The sequence below is a fragment of the Podarcis cretensis genome (genome assembly GCF_951804945.1).
Source record: "Podarcis cretensis genome assembly, chromosome: 14".
Lineage (NCBI taxonomy): Eukaryota > Metazoa > Chordata > Lepidosauria > Squamata > Lacertidae > Podarcis > Podarcis cretensis.
The window spans coordinates 8,600,748-8,621,982 of NC_137183.1; the positions used below are offsets into that span (position 1 = coordinate 8,600,748).

General features: G+C 39.2%; 1 protein-coding gene and 1 long non-coding RNA gene across 9 annotated transcripts in view; both read left to right on the plus strand.

The window, feature by feature from the left end:
* Positions 1-21,235, plus strand: part of LOC307203063 — a 188,764-nt gene that overhangs the window by 95,258 nt on the left and 72,271 nt on the right. The window lies entirely within an intron of this gene.
* NEO1 (neogenin 1) overlaps positions 1-21,235 on the plus strand; it is a 104,942-nt gene that overhangs the window by 47,347 nt on the left and 36,360 nt on the right. For 5 of the 8 annotated variants that reach the window (XM_079953159.1, XM_079953155.1, XM_079953153.1 and 2 more), the window contains exons 5-12: positions 63-199; positions 5,268-5,422; positions 6,262-6,382; positions 13,413-13,632; positions 14,556-14,710; positions 16,149-16,297; positions 17,907-18,045; positions 20,224-20,273. In XM_079953159.1, the coding sequence (XP_079809285.1) occupies positions 63-199; positions 5,268-5,422; positions 6,262-6,382; positions 13,413-13,632; positions 14,556-14,710; positions 16,149-16,297; positions 17,907-18,045; positions 20,224-20,273 (1,126 nt within the window). The remainder of the gene's footprint in view (positions 1-62; positions 200-5,267; positions 5,423-6,261; positions 6,383-13,412; positions 13,633-14,555; positions 14,711-16,148; positions 16,298-17,906; positions 18,046-20,223; positions 20,274-21,235) is intronic. The other 3 variants (XM_079953160.1, XM_079953157.1, XM_079953158.1) reach the window with 1 other exon arrangement.

Below are 21,235 nucleotides of genomic sequence, written 5' to 3' on the forward strand. Positions count from 1 at the left end.
TAAAAATTGACTTTAGGAAATTTTCAAAAAAACAATTCACCAATCTGTCCTGTTTTGCACAGTTCTAAAAATTATTTATTGCTGGCTGGAGGGACTCTGAAGATCAACGATATCACAGAAGATGATGCTGGAACATATACCTGTATTGCAGAGAATGGAAATGAAACAATTGAAGCTCAAGCTGATCTGATTGTACAAGGTGTGTAACTACTTTTCAAGAGATTACAGTCAAAACCACAAATTTCTATATCTTAAAATTATGTACTGTTAATGGGGCAGAGGAGGTACAGTAATTTCTACTGATCCCTATAATTAAGCGTTAGGCCAGGAACCAACATTCAACATACAGTGGTGCCTCGCAAGACGAAAAGAATCCGTTCCGCGATTCTCTTCGTCTAGCGGTTTTTCGTCTTGTGAAGCAAGCCCATTGACGGCTTAGTGGCTTAGCGCTATTAGCTGCTTAGCGGCTTTTAGCGGCTTATCAGCTTAGCGGATAAGCAGATAAGCGGCTTAGCGGTTTAGAAAAAGGGGGGGGGAGGAAAAAAAAGTCGGAAAAACTCGCAAGACATTTCGTCTTGCGAAGCAAGCCCATAGGGAAATTTGTTTTGCGAAATGCCTCCAAAACGGAAAACCCTTTCGTCTAGCAGGTTTTTCGTCTTGCGAGGCATTCGTCTTGCGGGGCACCACTGTACACTAGCTCAGTGCAATGTAACTGTTGCTTGTTTTGCATAATGTTTAGTATTTCAACAGCTCTTCCTTCCTTCCTTGATAGCTTAGTGAGCATTTGGGGCAGGGTGCCAGAACAAACCAGGATAAAACCAGGGTAGTGGGTTCAGATGTAATGAGAAACCATGGTTAGCTGAAGCAGAGATTCATAAGCTAACTTCATATTCTGGTTTGTGGGCTACACAAGCTATAGTTACTTAGGTTTGAACCTCAACCCCAGCTACCCCCCTTGCCACTCCCCCACAGCTCTTTCTACCCACATTCATCCCTGCCTACCCACCACCCGATTGCCATTCCCCATTCCCCCGCTTTTAACCTAAAAATGCCTCATCCTAACCCTTCAGCAAGCACTCCAATCCCAAGATCCTGCTGTCATGGCCTAAAGCAGAGAGGAATGAACAGGAGAATGTCTTTACCACCTTCACACCATACTGCTCCGGGTTCAAACACTTTCTGCTCTTGGCAGCAGGATTTCAGGATTGGGGCAAGTTGTGAAGGGATGGGGGAGTTCTGGGCAAACTGGGTGGTGGCAACAGCAATGATGAACAGCCCTTGCTCAGGTAGTGTGAGCATTCATGGGCACCGGGGTAGTGGTAATGGCAACACAAGGGACGTGGGAAGACCTGCCTGGGCCCACCTGCCTGCTCAGTTGCATGCTTGGAGAAAACACAGAAAGGTTGGAGTAGTCTAGTTTCTCACAAAATAAATGAGAATAGTGCCTCAGAATTTTGTTTTCTACAAATGCCAGAAACTTGCTTAACCACTCCCCACCCCACCCCAAAAGTAATCAAAGCATTATGGTTTATACAGTGGAGGAAGGGGAGAAGCAGCCGCCACCCTTCCCCTGCAACCCCCACCCCCATAAATGTCTATAGGTCTAATGTGTTAAGATTATTGTGCAGTGTTTTCCATGTTAGGTTCGTGTGTAATACAAAGGTGTTGGGACAGGGTGGGGGATGTAGTCTGATCTCATTTAGCCACTGAAAATAAAATGGATGAATTTCCTTTACGTAGATTATCAGAAGGTGGCATTCATTTAATCGGTTAAACACAGGAAATTACATGGAGACAGACATATGCTGACAAGGTTATAAGTTCACTTTTCAGCTGGGGAATACTTTATATTTCTCATTCACTCTACTTGGGTCTCCAGAGTTTCCTGTAAATATTATGACGTAAACTACATGGAAATGGTTGGTTTCCAGTTGAGTTGTATGACATCTTTAAATCTATCTCTTTTTAAGAGTTTTGCATTAAGCACAAAATACAACAGACTGAGCAAACATGTTTTGAATTCTGATCATACAGATTTACAGAAGAAAGTAAAAACTTGTACTGAGAGATTTAAAATTTAAGTGCATTTTTGCTCCTCCCACTTGAATTAAGCATTTCGGCCCCTGTTGCAACCTGAGTATCTAGACCAGCCTTTCTCAACCTCGGGTCCCCAGATGTGGTTGAACTAAAACTCCCATCACGCCTAGCTAGAAAGGCCAGTGCTTAGGGATGATGGGAGTTGTAGTCCAACAACATCTGGGGATCAAAGGTTGAGAAACACTGATCCAGACGGACCACAGGGAGTCAACTCCCAGATGTGACAGGAATCTCAGTTCCCTCCCAAGTCACAAAACCAGCTGATTCAGTCATGTCTGAATTTCATTTGTCAACTTGCATACATCTAATTCCCAAACATGACCAGTCATTGGAAGACTACATTAGTGCACAGGGCTAGATGAAAAGCAGGAAGAGAGGTGTGTGTTACCAGTATTCTGCTAGCATTGAACATCATACAGAAATATAATCTCACCAAGCCGCCATGTATTCATATTGAACACAACTTGGGAACACAGCAACAACTTGTAGAACCACATTGGAAGCATCCCTAACCATGTTAAATAATTACCCATCACCACCCTTGAGTGTCCTCTCTGCCAATAGTGGGCAGAATTTTTAACAAGCAGTTCCCTAAATCCCTACCAAACGCAAAGTTGTATTCCCAAATAATTTCATGATCAGCTACATCAAAGCTGCAAATAATTCTAACAGGATTAATAAGATTCAGTTTACTCTATTAGTTCCCTAGAGCAGTTCTTCCCGGATTCACTAACTTTCTCTCAAGGACAATCTAATCTCTTTTAATTTGCTTTTATTTTGTTACATTTTTAGTTAACTTCCTTTAAGGAATAGATGCAGAGTAGTTGCACTTATTTTCCGAAACTGTTTTAAGTTTCTTAACAGCGTTAAGAGACTTAAAACAATGTTATCAATGACACATGCCATTTTGCAAAATTGTTGCTTTTGTAAGGGTTCTTGAGAAGTCCCAAGGGACAAAAAATATGGCTAAATTAGCTGTTGATATGGGTCTAGAATATCTGCAGTAAAGACACTGATACTGAGTTGAGGGAATTGCGTTAGCCCTACATTTCAGCTTTGTTGTTGTTTAGTTTAGTCGTGTCCGACTCTTTGTGACCCCATGGACCAGAGCACACCAGGCACTCCTGTCTTCCACTGCCTCCCGCAATTTGGTCAAACTCATGTTAGCAGCTTTGAGAACACTGTCCAACCATCTCTTCCTCTGTCGTCCCCTTCTCCTTGTGCCCTCCATCTTTCCCAACATCAGGGTCTTTTCCAGGGAGTCTTCTCTTCTCATGAGGTGGCCAAAGTATTGGAGCCTCAGCTTCATGATCTGTCCTTCCAGTGAGCACTCAGGGCTGATTTCCTTAAGAATGGAGAGGTTTGATCTTCTTGCAGTCCATGGGACTCTCAAGAGTCTCCTCCAGCACCATAATTCAAAAGCATCAATTCTTCGGCGATATCTTAAAAACTGGAGTTTTATATATTATTGAAGCTTTATACCAGCTGCTGCTTCAGTCTTGTAGGAGTATTTTTTGAACAAGACATTTAACGGCTTCCAGCAGAATATTAAAATACAATGATATATTAAAATACAATACAATGATATATTAAAATATAGTGATCCTTTTGACCAAAGGCTCAGTTGCGGGTTGGAAGGAGATTTAAAAAGTTTTCTTTTCCCTTGGTATAAGAAATGCAACCTGTTGCTTATGCAAACCTACCACAAATGAATGAAAGGCTGTCATAGTGTAAGGGTTGAAAGCAGATGTCTGAGGCTTTGACTTTCTTTTCATGGACTGCATAATTTCCATGTATGTAAGCTTAATAAAATGTGCATAATTTTAACCCATCACAGTAAATTCAATAGTTCATTATATATACTTGTTCTCTGGGTGATAGTGTCACTAGGAAAGGTGAAGTGGAAAGAGTAAACACCCAAGGCTGCTTTGAAATATAATTGTCTGTTGCTAAAACATGTGATTTTCCAATAAAATTGTATTTTATGTAGTTGGCTTGTTTGCTCTCTGGTTATCCATTTAACTTGTTTACCACAAACATCTGTACTTGTGCTTAATTGCTATGTGTACTGAATACTAATATAGTTAAGCTACAAAAATAACTTTCAAAAACATTCAAACTTTTAAATGGAGAAGAATGTCTAATGAATTTGAGTATTTTATGTTCAACTTTCACGAAGAACATGGCTTTACTTGCCTCCAACCCACCCGAGTGTACGGAAGCAAATAATCCTATGAAAATTAAGATACAAAACAAAACAAAACTTAATTGTATTAAAGCAAGACCCATTGAGGATGGAATTCAGGCATATGCTTGAATTTAGCACTGGGAATGGTGTTCCCCTCATTAAACAGATTTGTATTCGGACCTTCTCATAGAAACTAAAAATATTACTCACCCATCATGTTATTTGATAAGCAAGACACTTCAGATTTCTGGTTGTTATCTTATGCCTCTTGTTCCTTTCCCATTGCACAGTTCTGTTTGGTTTAAGTTGTTCCCCATCTGCAACAGATCCTTTTAGTGCTATTGCAGCTTGGTAGCTTAATCCATTCAAATGTTAAAGGAACAGTCATTTGGGGCAGCTTTTATTTAGGTTCTGGTGCTCTGCAATGCCTTCTTTGCCCTTAATCATAATCTCCAGTCTGTTGAAATGTAAAATAAATATTTAAAATTAGGGCTGTAACTTCAATTGCTACATTAACCAGCTAAAGTTTTAGTTACTTAACTGGTAAGGCACAATTCTAATTAGGGTTACAGTTTATTTTTGAAGGCTTCTATGATAAAGAATACTAAAGATGACTTTTCCTTCTAACAATGAGCAAGTTGCTTTTATTTATGAAATTTATCTTGTACTGTACTTGCACCCGTTTCTCAAAGGTATCACTTGATGTATTTTAATTTATTTAATCTGTTAAGAGGCAAAAGATAAGTTAAAAGTTTAATAGATTGTTATTCCTACTGAAATTGAACTACTTGATTACTTGATCTTGAGCAATAGCAATTATTTTTGAAAGCTGGTAATCTAATACATTTCTTTGCAACACATATATAGCTATAATATATATTTAGTCTGCTTCTCTACTCAGTTTTGTCATATGAAATGGTTGAACAGTGTATGCCATATTTGATCAGTAATCTGTAAGTGCTTTTCTTATTTTTATTTAAAGCTCCTCCTGAGTTTCTGAAGCAACCCTCTAATATTTATGCTCATGAATCCATGGATATTGTGTTTGAATGTGATGTGACTGGGAAGCCAACTCCAACAGTGAAGTGGGTAAAGAATGGAGATGTGGTGATCCCTAGTGACTACTTTAAAATTGTAGTAAGTATATCTTTAGTATGTATCCTATGGCTTGATTTCCTTGTGTTTTAACTAAACGTATATAGTGCTAAATTGGGTACATTAATCAATGTATGCTTGAGCCACCAAACTATCAGTTTTAATTTTTCTCTCTCCAATAACTGCATAGTCACAATAGCTTGAACCTAGATAGGCAGAAAGACCCTTTAAATTTAGAGGATCAATTTTGTGATGCGGTATGGTAGAAAATATGTTGGTCATACAAGTTCACCCACACTTCTAATTGTTCTTTATCAATAGAAAAAGTATGGCAGACCTTGCCAATGTGACAATAGGTTGCATCCTCATGCTAGGACCCTGAAAGCTTATTCTAATGCCTCATGTGAATGTGCTTTGTGAAGTATCTCTCCCATCTTTGGGGTGTTTGTTGCATTCCATTTGGAAAAATGGGCCTAAAAGGTTAAGCAGCATCATCACCATCCTTTAGAAGGTGGGACAGGCACTCCTGACCAGTTTCATTTTCCATTGATGGTCTTTTTAGGTCTTTTCAGGAGCTGAGCTGTGTTAATTTAGAACCCTTTTCAATTAGAATAGAACACTGTTTAGTACATACAGCAATTCTGTCAGTGCCCATTAATGGTTGCCAAATGTTGCTGTTTTTCTAACAGTTGTGCTGATCTTGATGTTGTGGAAGTTGAGCACTGAAGTCCAAGAGCTCTTGAACACAAATGTAATTTAGAAGTGTCATGAGGCATAAAAACATCGTTTCCCACGTTTCCCCCACCCTTTGAAGCCTTTGTAGTTTTGACTTCTCCATTTTAGTGAATATTATATTATGCCATGTATGTGTTCTCTTTTAGAATGAGCATGACCTACAAGTTTTAGGTCTGGTGAAATCGGATGAAGGATTTTATCAGTGTATTGCAGACAACGATGTGGGAAACATACAGTCTGGAGCCCAGCTGATAATACTTGATCATGGTAAGAAACTAGGGAAACTTCCCCAAAAGTGGGGAAGAATAATTTCAGGTTTACATTCTTTTCCACAAGGAATTCTCTACTCAGATATGAGTGACAGCTGTTTGCTCGTGTTATAAACGCATTATCTTTGTAAAATAAAATTTCTAAATGTGTTCTCTTTAGTTTAGTTTGAAACAAACTTTTATATTGCAGAACATTCCTTCAGTCTGTGAACATGATAGATCAAAGACACACCATGATTTGTCTTTACTGTTGCATTTTATAACAATATAATAATTATCAAGGTAATTGGCATTGATAAAGTGAATAATGATTACTTTTCAGTAGTTAAATTACATCTTAGTTATCAAAACTATCAGCTGTTAATAATAATAATAATAATAATAATAATAATAATAATAATTCCTTCAGTGGCCAGTTAAAGCAAATTTCTTTAAAAACATTTATGATACAATTTTTAATATCATTCCAAAAAACCCTCATAACATTTATTAATCACAACCCCGTGTTGCGATTATCTGATATCATTTTAATTAACCAGAGCACTTAAATGCATGGCACTGGATTCTATACATGCAGTTAGTCTCTTGGTGGTTCATCCTTCAGCAGACTCTTAGAAGTGTTCAATAGCCATCCTGCAGGGAGTTTTGTGTGTGTGTTCTACATCATCAGAAGAATCTTTATTTGCATCAACCACTAGTCATATCAATAAAATAAAAGAAAATGTACTGAAGATAGAGGTAAAAACTTAACTATACAAAATATATTCTGGAGGTTCACTGTGTGTGTGTGTGTGTGTGTGAGAGAGAGAGAGAGAGAGAGAGAGAGAGAGAGAGAGATCACAATGGGGAAAGATTGGGACATATAATCCTAGAAAAGGATGGCATCCGTTTGACATATGCTTCTCTTGACAGTGGAGTAGGCTCCCTTATCCTTAGCCTTTCTATTGACTGCCAAAATTGACCTCAGACACATAAAGACTTGTGGCTTTCACACAATCTTTTTGTCACTCATCACCCGAAGATGTTGCAAAAGAAGGCCCAAGAGACCACCATAACCAGCTGGATCAAGGCCTCCATCATCCTGGCCTATGATGCCCAGCATTTATGGCCCACTCTGCCAGGGTAGTGGTGACTTTGGGAGCCTTGGCTGCTAATTCGAGAGATCGGTACGACAGCCACCTGGGCACCCTCCTCATTTACTACAAAATGGACATTTATGCCTCATCAGAGGCTGCCTTAGGGCAGAGTTTCCTTCAGAAGGTAGTTTCTTCTCAGCAAAGGCTTATAGGTGCTCCCCGCAGTACTTTGGGCTCCGGTAGATCCCATTGTGACTGGATCAAGTCATAACAGGAAAATGGGTCATTGGGTACTTAGCTTGAAGGATTGTTTTCTGATAGACAGTAAGAGCCAGTCACTTCCACACTGCAACTTCCTCTTTCGTTATGTAAGCCTATATTCTGAAAAGGCTTCAGAGCCTTTCTCTGCCGTCCTCATCTCTGCCTCTGCATAGTTGTGCATGTTATAAAGTTTTAGTTTTCAAGGTTATTCCGTAATATAATGTTCGTTAAATAGGACTCCAAGGTTTCCAAAGGACATCCTTTAAACTTAGTCACGCGATGGAAACTGGAGAGCTCCAGAAAGTGGGAGTGAGGGGTGGAGACAGCATGCAAATTCACCAGGTGGTTTTTCTGTCTAGGCTAGCAGGACATCACTTGTCCATCAGAAAAAGATACTTCACAGTAAGTACCCAGTGACCCATTTTCTATTCATGATAGTTTTTGAAGCTGGAGAGACATTCCTACAGCAGCACGTTGCTAAGTGGCAAGTACATCAGTATTATAGAGGCTGTCTGAAGGATTGTATTTCCCTATATGAGCCTGTCCGGGCTTTGAGAATTTCGGGGGAGGCCTTTGTGGCTGCTCCCAGATGGGCGAACTCCGTTCCATGGGAGGTCACGAAAGCACCCTCTCTGCTTTCCTTTCACTGGCGAGCAATTTTTTTTTGTTTAAACAGGTCTTTGGTCATGAACTGGCTATTGTGGCAGAATTTTGGAAGGGTGGGTGTTGTACTTGTGCTTTTGAATGGTTTTAAGGGTTTTTTTAATGTTTTTTTTAAGGGACACGGGTAGTGCTGTGGTCTAAACCACAGAGCCTAGGGCTTGCCGATCAGAAGGTCGGTGGTTCGAATCCCCGCGACGGGGTGAGTTCCCGTTGCTCGGTCCCAGCTCCTGCCAACCTAGCAGTTTGAAAGCATGTCAAAGTGCAAGTAGACAAATAGGTATCACTCTGGCGGGAAGGTAAACGGCATTTCCATGTGCTGCTCTGGTTCGCCAGAAGCGGCTTAGTCATGCTAGCCACATGACCTGAAAGCTGTATGCCGGCTGCCTCAGCCAATAAAGCGAGATGAGCGCCGCAACCCCAGTCGTCCGCGACTGGACCTAACAGTCAGGGGTCCCTTTACCTAAGGTTTTTTTAGTGCTGTTTTTCATAGGACTACTTATTTACTTGCTTTTTAATATTTATATTTGTGTATTTTTAGTGGTGTTTCTTTTAATTTATGCTGCGAAGTGCCTTGGGAGAGAGGTGGGATATAAATGAAATAAATAAAAAATAGAGCTGTGAGATTGTCTCTGTGGTTATGACATGGGGCTCTGTAGCATTCTACTATTATAAAGCATGACAGTTCTATTACAGTTTGTCCTATAAATATGGAATTCGTTAGAGAATCTTCTTGGTAAGCTGTCAAAGGCTTTTTTGGGGGAAAGAATAAAATCTTTAAAATTGCTAAAATCTAAAAAATGTGACTAGATGATTGAGGTTGCTGATATTTTTATTTACACAATAGTATGCATGGCTATGCTTGATTTTTCTAAATCTTAAGAAAATATTTTTTTTTAAAAAATAATAATCTTAATGAGGTACTCTTTGCTTTTTCTTCGATTTTATAATGCATAATTTCTGATAGAATTTCTATCAGGCACAGTGCAGTGTTTATCCATGGATTTGTTGCTTCTGAAGGAAGTAGATAAATGTGACTTTTTATTGGCTCTGTGTAAAAACATACTGTGCCTTTGTGTTGCTCTTATGTTAACACTGGTATCTTATCTAAAATACAGCATAACTTTGGGTTGAAAGGATAGGAAGAGTTGCTTTCCTTTCTGAATTTTCTTTGTATGATGCATTGATAATGACACACCTTTTTGATTATTGTACATGACAGGAAATTTTAAATGACTTCCTTTAAAACAAAATATGTCATGGGTGTGGGAGGAGTGTTTTTATCACACTTTTATGACTTCCTTTAAAAGTTTACGTTGGAAAAAATTAAAACATTCTCCCTGCCAAAGTGGCATAAAATTTTATGGGTGGATTTGGGGATGAGCTCAGAAAGTACTCATTTCACAAAACTTAAATAGGGCAGTCAACTATTAAAATCTTTAAAAGTAAGTGTTTCATTACATTTTCAGAATAGATTACAAAAATCAGAACGATAGTAATGCAAGGCAAAACAAAAACGTGGATATCTGTGTTATAGTAGATCAGTCCGTATCAAGCTTGAGATAATCGTGTAATTTGAGAAATAAAAAGGGTCCAATCTTTTTGAATCAGAGTTCTCCTTATCATAGCCTTAGGGCAGCACTGCATATTATGATTCCTGCAGAATACACCAGTGTGGTATAATACTTGCGTTCCCCTGAAACAGTTACAGTGTCTAGCATTGCTATTAATTTAGTGCTCTCAACTTTTTTTCTTGAACTTTCCTATCACCCCGCCCCCTACCCCCAGCCACACACTTTTCCTTTTCATTCATCTCACTCTTTGCTAGCCAAACCTACTTAATTCTTCACAGCTTCCAGGAACCTTGAATTGCCTTCAAAATTGATGCAAATGTATAAGTAGTACTTGTGGCAACTAACAATTGCCTCTAGTCGACACTTGAAAATATCGCTGAAAATAAAATAAAAGAAGAAATAATGCAAGATCTGTTCTAATAATATGTTAAGCAGATGCAATTTCTAACGGGAAATTATTATTGTTGTTTAATATGGTTGTAGAAGCCAGGTTAGTATTAGCCTGCTATTGGAAATAAAATTACAATCTTTCTATTTGGGAACAGATGATCAAATTATGGAGTTTAGTCATAATGGTTATGCTAATGAGTTTTCATTAGGGTTAATGAAGGGAGACGGAGACTATACAATTTTAAAGAAAAAATGATATTTAGTGAATATTGAATTCAGCTCTCAGGACAACTAATTAAAGACAGTAATTGTTTCGCTGTCTCATAAGGAAAAGTATTCTTCGAAAAGATTGTGAATGTGTTAGTGTACAGTAGTAAAAAGTTTTGTATAAACTTGAAAATATTCATTTAGTCTTTTATTGGTGTCAAAACAGAAAAAGGTTACCTCACCATCATACATTTTGCCCTCCTGACCTAGTTGTGTTAATGTTAATGATAAGTAACAACAACAATAATTTGTTACTTGTAGCCGGCCCATCTGACTGGGTTCCAACAGAAAATAACAGCACAGTTAAAATTCAGATATTAAAAACTTCCTGATACAGGGCTGCCTTCAGATGTCTTCTAAAAGTCAGATAGTTGTTTATTTCGTTGACATCTGATGGGAGGGCATTCCACAGGGCAGGTGCCACTACCAGGAAGGCCCTCTGCCTGGTTCCCTGTAACTTTACTTCTTGCAGTGAGGGAACCGCCTGAAGAGTGGGACTTCAGAGTCCGGGCTGAACAATGAGGTTGGAGACGCTCCTTCAGATATACTGGGCTGAGGCCATTTAGGGTTTTAAAGGTCAGCACCAACACTTTGAAGTGTGCTCAGAAACATACTGGGAGCCAATGTAGATCTTTTAGAGCCAAGGTTATATGGTCCCTGCGGCCACTCCCAGTCACCATTCTGGCAGCCACATTCTGGATTAATTTTAGTTTCCAAGGCACCTTCAAAGGTAGCCCCACATAGAGCGCACTGTAGTGGTCCAAGCGGGAGATAATCAGAGCATGGGCGCAGGGTCTCAGCCGTCATACCAAGTGGAACTGGTAGATGGCTGCCTGGACACAGAATTGAGCTACGCTTCCATGGACAACTGTGTGTCCAAAATGACCCCTAAGTTGTGCATCTGGTCCTTTAGGAGCACAGTTACCATATTCAGGACCAGGGAGTCTCCCACACCTGCATGTCCCCCAGAAACAGTACCTCTGTCTTGTTGGGATTCAGTCTCAATCCGTTGACCATCCTCCTCCACCTGTCTCCAGACATAGGCCATTTACCGCCCTCACTGGTGTCACTCAGAAAAGAGACCCTTTCTCCTGTGTGCTATTCCCAGGTGGTTCAATAATCTGGGCACAGCAAGTTACCTTGGCATAGAAATATCTCCTCCTATTCTGTTTTTCTTTACTTTTTCTCAATCATGTTGTTAAAAGAAAAACCCTACAAAAGCATTTTATCAGTATATTTTTTACTTCCCTGGGTACTTAGTTGACTTTTTGCAATCTGCCCACACACATCATTTGATAAGGCACCTTCCTCTTGCGTCCCTTATTCTTATGCATCTAGCCTCTATTACTTTGAGAAATCCTGGGCCATTTTCTGCCATTTCGGTGCTTAAATCAGCTTACAAATAATTAAAACATAAGGCAGTAAATCATTGCATAATTTTCTATTTGTAGTAAAATGTTCATGTTTTAGCTAATTTACAATAATAAATAGTTCTAATTGAATCTATTCTTAAATTAGATGAGCCTTAGCAGTGTTTATTGGCCAGAGCTCCATATTATCTACTTAATTGAGCTTTCAGTTGCATGAAATTATTAAATAATCTTCTGAACTGTTGGAGTAGAATTAAAAGCAAAAAGAGGCAGCTAATTGCACAATAATTTTAGCTGTACTGCACCATTTCTTTTAAATATCCTTGAAGGTAGATATACATGGAAATACATTGCAGGGATTCAAAATATAAAGAACTATTTATGTAAAGATTCTCTCGAAACAGGGAAGCCTTATTTCTAGGTCTTCTTTAGAATTGATTGTACAAGCTGTTTAAAAATAAATGCTTGCTCTCATTTCTGAATATTTTCATTGGTTGGTTGGTTGTGTACATATAAAATGTGTTTGTACACACACATACGCACCCTTCATATTTTCAATTAATTCACTTTCATCTTAAAATACTTCCATCCTTTTTCTATTAATGCTCAAGGAGCTTACAATAAAATTGAAACAAGAAGTTAGTTGTTCATTGTTATTCTTATTTTAATGCAGTGGCACTTCAAATAATTTGTGAAATTAAGCATGCCAGGCTTGCTCTAATAATGATGGCATGCAGCACGATAGCTAGGTGCTGTTTAATCATGAGGAATAATGATTCATGAAGAGAACATGTTGCTGGAGTGAAAGATTGAAACTCTTTGGGGGTAGGGGTTTGTGGATCTTCTGTTCATATTCTTCACATACTGGTTGGAAATGGTTTCAAACTACCTTAGGATTGTCACACTTCTTTAATAGATGAATTCACAACTGAGCAACTTAAAATATGCACAAAAGAATCAGTACACCAAGCTAATCAATGTCTATTTTATTCTTATGACTAGTATAAACTTGTTTTTTCAGTTATTCAAAGAAAAATTGAAGTTCTTCTTGAAGTATGCTTATTTGATTGCAAATTTAATGACTTTCTAATAAATATATCAGTGCAAAAAAAGCTTAAATGTCAAACTGATGTTTTCATTCTGAGCTGCTACTTTATCCTCAATTTTCACCCTTCCCTTCCCACTTCCATTATAATGGAGATTTGACTGCCTGCTCTATAGTGATGTGTCCTTTGATATTTCCCATTAGTTTTCAGTAGTTACCTTTTTTGCCTGCATGCCAACCTTCAGTTTAATGGCCTTTTTTGTGTGTTCATTTTGTTTTGTTTCCCATCGTGGTTTTGTTTATTTCTTTTTTGGTTTTTTCTGTTTTCTCTTTAAATCGTCGTGATGTATGCCCTTCATATTCCCCAATGTTTGCACATGACAAGATGTTGCCATCCCAACATTACCTCCCACTTCACTGACCAGTGCCACTACTGACCATCTAGCACCAGCTACAAGTGGACCGTTGCCTTCTGCCCCTCGAGATGTTGTGGCTTCCCTTGTCTCTACCCGCTTCATCAAGCTGACCTGGAGAACACCTGCATCTGATCCTCATGGAGACAATCTCACCTACTCTGTGTTCTACACCAGGGAAACCGTAAACAGGTATAATTTCCCTTTTTATATACAAATTTACAATATAGTAATTTCTTTACTTGACTGTTTTTAAGCTTTAGATTTCTTACCTGTACCACTCCAAAGGCCTGGTAAGAAGTTCAGAACTTTCCAACTAAAATAAAATGCTGTGAGTTTTTTTTTTTTTTTTTAAAAAAAGACACATTTTATGTAGTTGCTTGGAGATACTTGGGCTCAACTTGAATTTTCAGAGTGAAGAAATAAGGATAAGATGTTGTCAGATAGACACTTGTGGCTTCATCCTGTTTGCCTCTTGCCTTGCTTCTTGTGAGAGTATCTGATGAGGAAAAAACAATTAGTGTCTGTCTAGTCTAGTGCATTTAAACACTCTTAAGAACACACATTGAAAAAGTATTACTGAAACTTTAAGAACTGACTTTGCAGATGAGTTGTTTGGATCTTAGAGCCATTGAATCGGCTTTGTTTCTGAATTGTGAATTCTATTCTTTGAGAATACCCTCCAAGTGAGGAATCATGTATTTCTAGAAGAATCAAACATGAATGCTGGCTGTCCTTGGTATAGCACTTATTTTGGGAGCTTTGATTTTGTGGGACATCAAAACTACTTTAGCTGGGAAGGAGTTCTTTAATTATGTTGGAAGCTGTGGAAGGCCTATGGTTTAGTGAGAGAGCACATGCATTGTATGCAGATCATCTCAGGTTCATTCCCTGTCATCTCCAGGTAGGGCTGGGAGAGACATCTGCAACTGTGTAGAGGTCTACTCAAAGAATAACACTTACAGATAAGCAAATCCCATCTCCCCCATCATTACTTTGTCATTACTCTGTCCTGTGAACATTATTACCTTCCCTGTGGTGCTATCATTTACTGCTTATGTGTACCAAATATTTTCTAACCTCAAGTCTTTTCCCATGTGCCTTTTTCTTTTAAGGGAGCGTGTTGAAAACACAAGCCATCCTGGGGAAATGCAGGTGACAATTCAAAACTTGATGCCTGAGTCTGTGTATGTTTTCAGAGTGGTAGCTCAAAACAAACACGGGCCTGGAGAAAGTTCATTGCCACTTAAGGTGGCAACACAACCTGAGGGTAAGCTTTAAACATTTCCACCCTGTTTGTTGCTGTGGCAGATGGTGTTAAAATGTTTGTTTTTATCCTTTTCACACAATGCAGTGGTAGCTGTACTCTGATTAATTTGCTATATAATTCTGTATAATCACACTTGTATCACTTAAGCCTGGTTCCTTTAAGATATGCACATGTTATGTTAAAGTCAGTTGTCTATTTTAATGATTTAGAGATGATCCAGTGAAAGTTACCCTACTTCTAAGCCTACATGGCAAAAAAAAATCTCAGTATATTATTAATAGGACAATCCTATGCATATTCACTCTAAATAATTTCCATTTTGTGCAATAGTGCTTACTACCTAGCAAGTGTGTTTAGGATTGCAGACTAATTCTTATGTTGAAATTAGTAGTATTTAAAAGATAAGACTTCTGCCTGCATAGTAACAAAGGAAGTTTAGTTTTGGCTGGATCATGTTCTAAGCATGTGTACAATCTAATCTTGCATCGGATAATCCCTTACGGATAAAATTCAATTTAAGTTTATCTTTGGATGCAAATAGTTTTATGGCAATGTTAAGCTTCTTGCACAGTCTCATTATACTTGAGATGAAACACAAAGTACACTTATGTCAGGAAGAAAAAGAAGTTATGGAGCATAGAATCATAGAGCATAGAAGTCAAATTTGCTTTAAAAACTACCAAGTTTGAATTATGATATGAGATACCACAATCAACTTAAGCATGGCCTTTTAAAAAACCAATTTAGCATAAAAATTGCTTCTCTAAAAACATTTTTAATTGCTAAAGTCCGGCCATTCTTTGTCTTCTATTTTCAACATCCATTTTAGGTTGGGTAGGTTGATTCACATTTTTTTGTTCTTTGTTTGTTTCAGTGCTCATTAAAGGTTCACTTTTCCCGTATCTTATTATTGATGTTCAGCCAGGAAATTGGCATATTGGGCAGTTTGAATGCTTTCACTTCCATTTTTTATTAACCACAGGTTAATGTTGCATCTGTACCCTAAATTAGTTAATTTTAACTATAGTTTGTTGAAATAAGCTGTTCAACCCATTGGTTGAAGTTTCAGTTGTTTCAAAGAAAATGGGTTGCAGTTTTTGTGGATTTACATGAAACAACAAGCTGTGGATAATCAAAAATGGAAGTAAAGATTACAGAAGTGGAAGCAAGCATGTTAGCCTGAGATTTTCTGTGGCTCATTCCCAACACAATAAATCAAGGTATAATTTAACATCCAAACCAGTGGAAAGGAATTAGCATGATTCAGCTGTGTGCTCAATTCATGGAGAGCCAAATTGGTTCCAGAATATGTCCATTCACACTGTTTCACTTAAATTCTGTTTAGAATTTAAGAGCTCTTTGCTTCAGATATGCAATATAAAGTGTAATGATTTTTTTTTTTTAATAATACTTATAATACATCTTATTTATTTTTCAGTTCAGCTTCCTGGCCCGGCCCCTAATATTCGAGCATATGCAAACTCACCTACATCAATCACTATTAGTTGGGCAACACCTTTATCTGGCAATGGTGAAATCCAAAACTACAAGCTGTACTACATGGAGAAGGGAGCAGACAATGAGCAGGTATGATGCATAGCATAATATTAGCAGAACTTTAGGCTTTTTTACCTGTAGTAAGATTACTGTTTTCATTATAGTTCTCATTTCAGAATTTGGATGTTATTTTGTTGGATTTTATTAACAAACAGCAGGAGAGAATACCTTTTAATATTTTGCAGCAAATGGACATGTTGCAATTGCTAGACAAATTCTAGTTTCACTTTTTGAAGTTTCACTCTTTGAAGTATTAAAGCTATTGTAGGTAAACTGAGGGTAGAATCCAAATGTTTATGGACTCTAATTCCATCACCCCCAGCTAGCATGAACAATAGTCACATATGATCAGTTATTATTTAGCCACTCCGAGATAAACAAATGAGATTCTCATAAATATGTACTAGTTTTCTTTTACAAAAAGCATCCATTGATTTACTTAAATGCCTTACCACTTTTTTTATTGCCATTTTTATTTAACTAGATAGCCTGCAGGTCATTTATTTCAACTAGTGTTGAGCCATGGGGGTTTGATTTTGTCCAAACACATTTAACTTTGAAAACAGCCCCTCACCAAATGAATGTCAGGACCAGAGTGTTCACATATTCAGAAAGTTCCGCCGTTACTTTCCTGATTGGCTAGAATCATGCACATGGCTAATCTAATTCAAAATAGATTTGCCCTAACTCAAAATAGATTTGTTTGCCTTTGGTGAAGAAAGCATATAGCCAAGCCTGACTGACTTCATAACATTGCTAAGCCATCATATTTGTTATGTCACTGAGGCAACAGCCGCTGTGTGAACACTGACAGAGAATGTTTTCAAAGGTGTGGCAAACATTTCAGTCATATTTTGGCTCTCAAATGCCTTGGCTCGCGAACAAATCAGCTCTCGAACGATCGAAACCCGGAAGTGAGTGTTCTGGTTTTCGAATGATTTCCGGAAGCCAAATCGGAAGCCATGCCTTGGTTTTCAAACGGTTCTGGGAGTCGAACGGACTCCCGGAACGCATTCTATTTGAGAACCAAGGTATGGCTGTATAATATTTTTGAGAGCCATGGAGATTTATTTGGACAGGACTCCGCACTGTGTTTTAATTGGGGGTGTGTGTGTGTGTGTGTAAACTGTTTAGATATTTTTAAATAAATAACGAAAGAAAGAAAGTTATCATGGTAGCCTTTTTCAGACAGCCATCTTAACCATGGTTATAGAGAATGTGCTGCAGCAAGTACTGAGCTTTTACCACCCTCCTCACTTCTGCCTTTCACTTTCAATTTTAAGTAAGCTTCAGTTTTATATTACATATGAACTCTGGGTACTACTGTTCATTTGAATCCTAGTTAGTTTACAAAGCAGGCTATCAAAGCATAGTTTGATAGCCAGCTTTGTTATCTAACTTGAGTTAGAATAAACCACAGCTCCCCTAATTTATATACGTGAAAGCTTTCACTCTGCTCATGCACAGATGGTAGAAGGAAATGTGAATCTGAGGTTCAGTGTGGCTTGTTCTTGATTATCTAACAATGATCTAGAGCTTATGATGAACAGAAATGAACAAAGCATTCATAGCAGTAGTCTTTTAATCCCTGGGTGTTTTTAAAAAAGATGCATCCCGGTTTACATCTTTTCAAATATAGGACATTGATGTTGGAGGTCTTTCCTATACAATCAGTGGTTTGAAAAAATACACAGAATATAGTTTTCGAGTGGTGGCCTACAATAAACATGGTCCAGGAGTTTCCACACAAGATGTTGTTGTTCGAACTCTGTCAGATGGTGAGTATCTTCTGATTTACAAACAAATTGCGGACAATTTCCTAACTTAAATGGATTTTTAATTGCCAAGTTTAGTTTCTGCATTATGGTACTACAGTGGTACTCGGGTTAAGAACTTAATTCGTTCCGGAGGTCTGTTCTTAACCTGAAACTGTTCTTAACCTGAAGCACCACTTTAGCTAATGGGGCTTACTGCTGCTGCTGCGCCTCCGATGCACGATTTCTGTTCTCATCCTGAAGCAAAGTTCTTAACCCGAGGTAATATTTCTGGGTTAGCGGAGTCTGTAACCTGAAGCGTATGTAACTTGAAGCGTATGAACCTGAGGTACCACTGTATACAGGAAAAAGAAACCCAACAATGGCAGATTCACCAGCTCTGGAATTACAGAGCCAACTGCTCCCACCAGCCATTGTTAGGTTACATCTTAGTGCAATCTGAATGAGTCTTGCTTGATTGACTTCTTTCTCCCACAATCTGCCAGTTGCAGACTTATCAGATGTTACCACCACCCAAGTTTTCTCTTCTCTTCATCCTTGCTTTGAAGAAGACTTAGGGCGAATTCAAAATCTTGCACACCATTTTGTGATATTATGGTTGGCCTGTTATTGGATATTTTCTTATGGGCCAACATAATTCTTTTCTTTCTTACAATTCTTTACTTACCCATTGAGGATAAATGTTTTAAGCCAGTACACATTTTAAAGCAGCTGATTTTATTACATCATGATTTGCTGTTGCGATTTGGTTATAAGTATGATAAAAAGGTAAAGGTAAAGGTACCCCTGCCCGTACGGGCCAGTCTTGACAGACTCTGGGGTTGTGCGCCCATCTCACTTAAGAGGCCAGGGGCCAGCGCTGTCCGGAGACACTTCCGGGTCACGTGGCCAGCGTGACATCGCTGCTCTGGCGAGCCAGAGCCGCACACGGAAACGCCGTTTACCTTCCCGCTGGTAAGCGGTCCCTATTTATCTACTTGCACCCGGAGGTGCTTTCGAACTGCTAGGTTGGCAGGCGCTGGGACCGAGCAGCGGGAGCGCACCCCGCCGCAGGGATTCGAACCGCCGACCTTTCGATCGGCAAGTCCTAGGCGCTGAGGCTTTAACCCACAGCGCCACCTGCGTCCCATAAGTATGATAGAAATTCTTAAATTCACTATTTGGGCTGATTTCTATGTGGCATGTCTGTTTGTAGAATTACAGCATATTGTCTGGGTTTCTGCGTGTGCAACAAAGTGATTTTGCATTCACAGAATGTTTTCATAGGATCATTGCAATACTAGTAACATGATGAGACTATATCTTATAGAGTTCTCCAGTTTGCTCTATACATCTTTAGACTGCAGTTGAAATAAATATTTCTAAAGTTCTTAAGGTGCTGGGCCACTTAGTGTTCTGTAAAAAGTAAATTAAAGAATCAAATACTTCTATGAGTGACCTTACCTACACAGACTGCTGCATGATTCTCTGCCCTGGCCTAGCTGCCTTCCAGTCAGCCTCCACTGATGCACAGTAATTCTGAATAGGGTGCAGCTGGATTATTCAACCATGCCCAGTGCGGCAATGCAAAATAATGCCCTGTCCTCCAAAGAGACTGTATTGCCTCTCTACATGAGTAACTGCTCTGACTGGCCTAGAACCATATCTCATGGTGTGCTTTTCTGAGGTCAAATAAACCTTTTTGTGTGTGTGGATAAGGTAAAAGTTGATTCTGTCAAGTCTAACAATGAAATATGCTTTCAAATTTAATTGAGGAATATTCTCTGGCTATCAGAAACTAATGTTGCTGTATTTCAGAGTATGTATATTATATCAATAGCCATTTTTGTAGACTTTAAATAAATTGTTCTCTTTATGAAATATATATCCTTCCTGTCTAGTTGCTCACAGAATTTATATAGAATCCGCAAATAGTTCCTCACAAATTGGTGAGGCCCAGACCTTTCTGGTTCCCTGTAAGCAAACTACTGGTTCTCAGTCCATTATTGAGTGTTTACTCTCTGATGGTAATATACTGTGCAGTGCAAGGACTGGTTCATGCTGTAAAATATGTAGTCTGTTACTAAGAATCCCATAAATATGGAGAGGCAATATAGAATATCATAAATTATATATAACTTAATTCATTTATATAATTTATTTTGACACTCACTCTTGAATAACTTACTTTAATTTTTCTAGTTCCCAGTGCTGCGCCCCAAAATCTAACTCTGGAAGTGCAAAACTCCAAGGTAAGATACTTTGTTTGTTTCTGTAGATATACCACATTTTTCACCCTATAGGACGCACCGGCCCATAGGACGCACCTAGTTTTTTGGGGGGGAAATAAAGGAAAAAGTTTTTATTTCCCCCCCAGGTTTGCGCAGCCATCCCCAAGCTAGAAGAGGGAGACGGAGCGCTCCGTCTCCCTCTTCTGCCTTCAAGGACAGCCTCTCTAGCCTCCGTGGGGCAGCGGCTTGCCCCGATGTCCCCCGAGCTTGTGGGGCTGGCGCCAGCCTCCAGACCAGGTCGGGGAATAGTGGGGTGGTGGCGCTCCGCCTCCCCGCTATCCCCCGAGCTTGTGGGGCTGGCGATGGGGAGAAGCAAGCTTCTCCCCCCCAACAGCCTCCAGATCAGGTCGGAGAATAGTGGGGTTGCGGCACTGCGCCTCCCCGCTGTCCCACGAGCTTGTGGGCTTCAGGCTGCTGTCCACAAGCCTTGTGAGCCTGGCAGGAACTCCCGCCGGGCTTACAAGGCTTGCGGATAGCTTCCTGAAGCCTGGAGAGCGAGAGGGGTTGGTGCGCACCGACCCCTCTCGCTCTCCAGGCTTCAGCGAAAGCTTGCATTCGCCCCATAGGACGCGCACACATTTCCCCTTCATTTTTGGAGGGGGAAAAGTGCATCCTATAGGGCGAAAAATAAGGTACTTGAAGAATAGAACTAGCCTAGATCCTCTAGCACTTGTTTTCCAAGGGGACTCTCCACATGACAATTTCCCATGTATTAGCTCAATTTACAAATTATGGTTTGGATGAACAAGGAAGCATGATGGTGTGTGCACATTATTATTCTTTTTGGCTTAGAACAAACCTTGGCTACAGTTTCTAGTTTGTTTGGAATGACACAAACCGTGCCTGGGTTTACAGAAAATTCTAAGCCAAACCATGGCTTAGTTCTTACTAGTACAGCAGCAGCAGGACCATGGGAAGAGTGA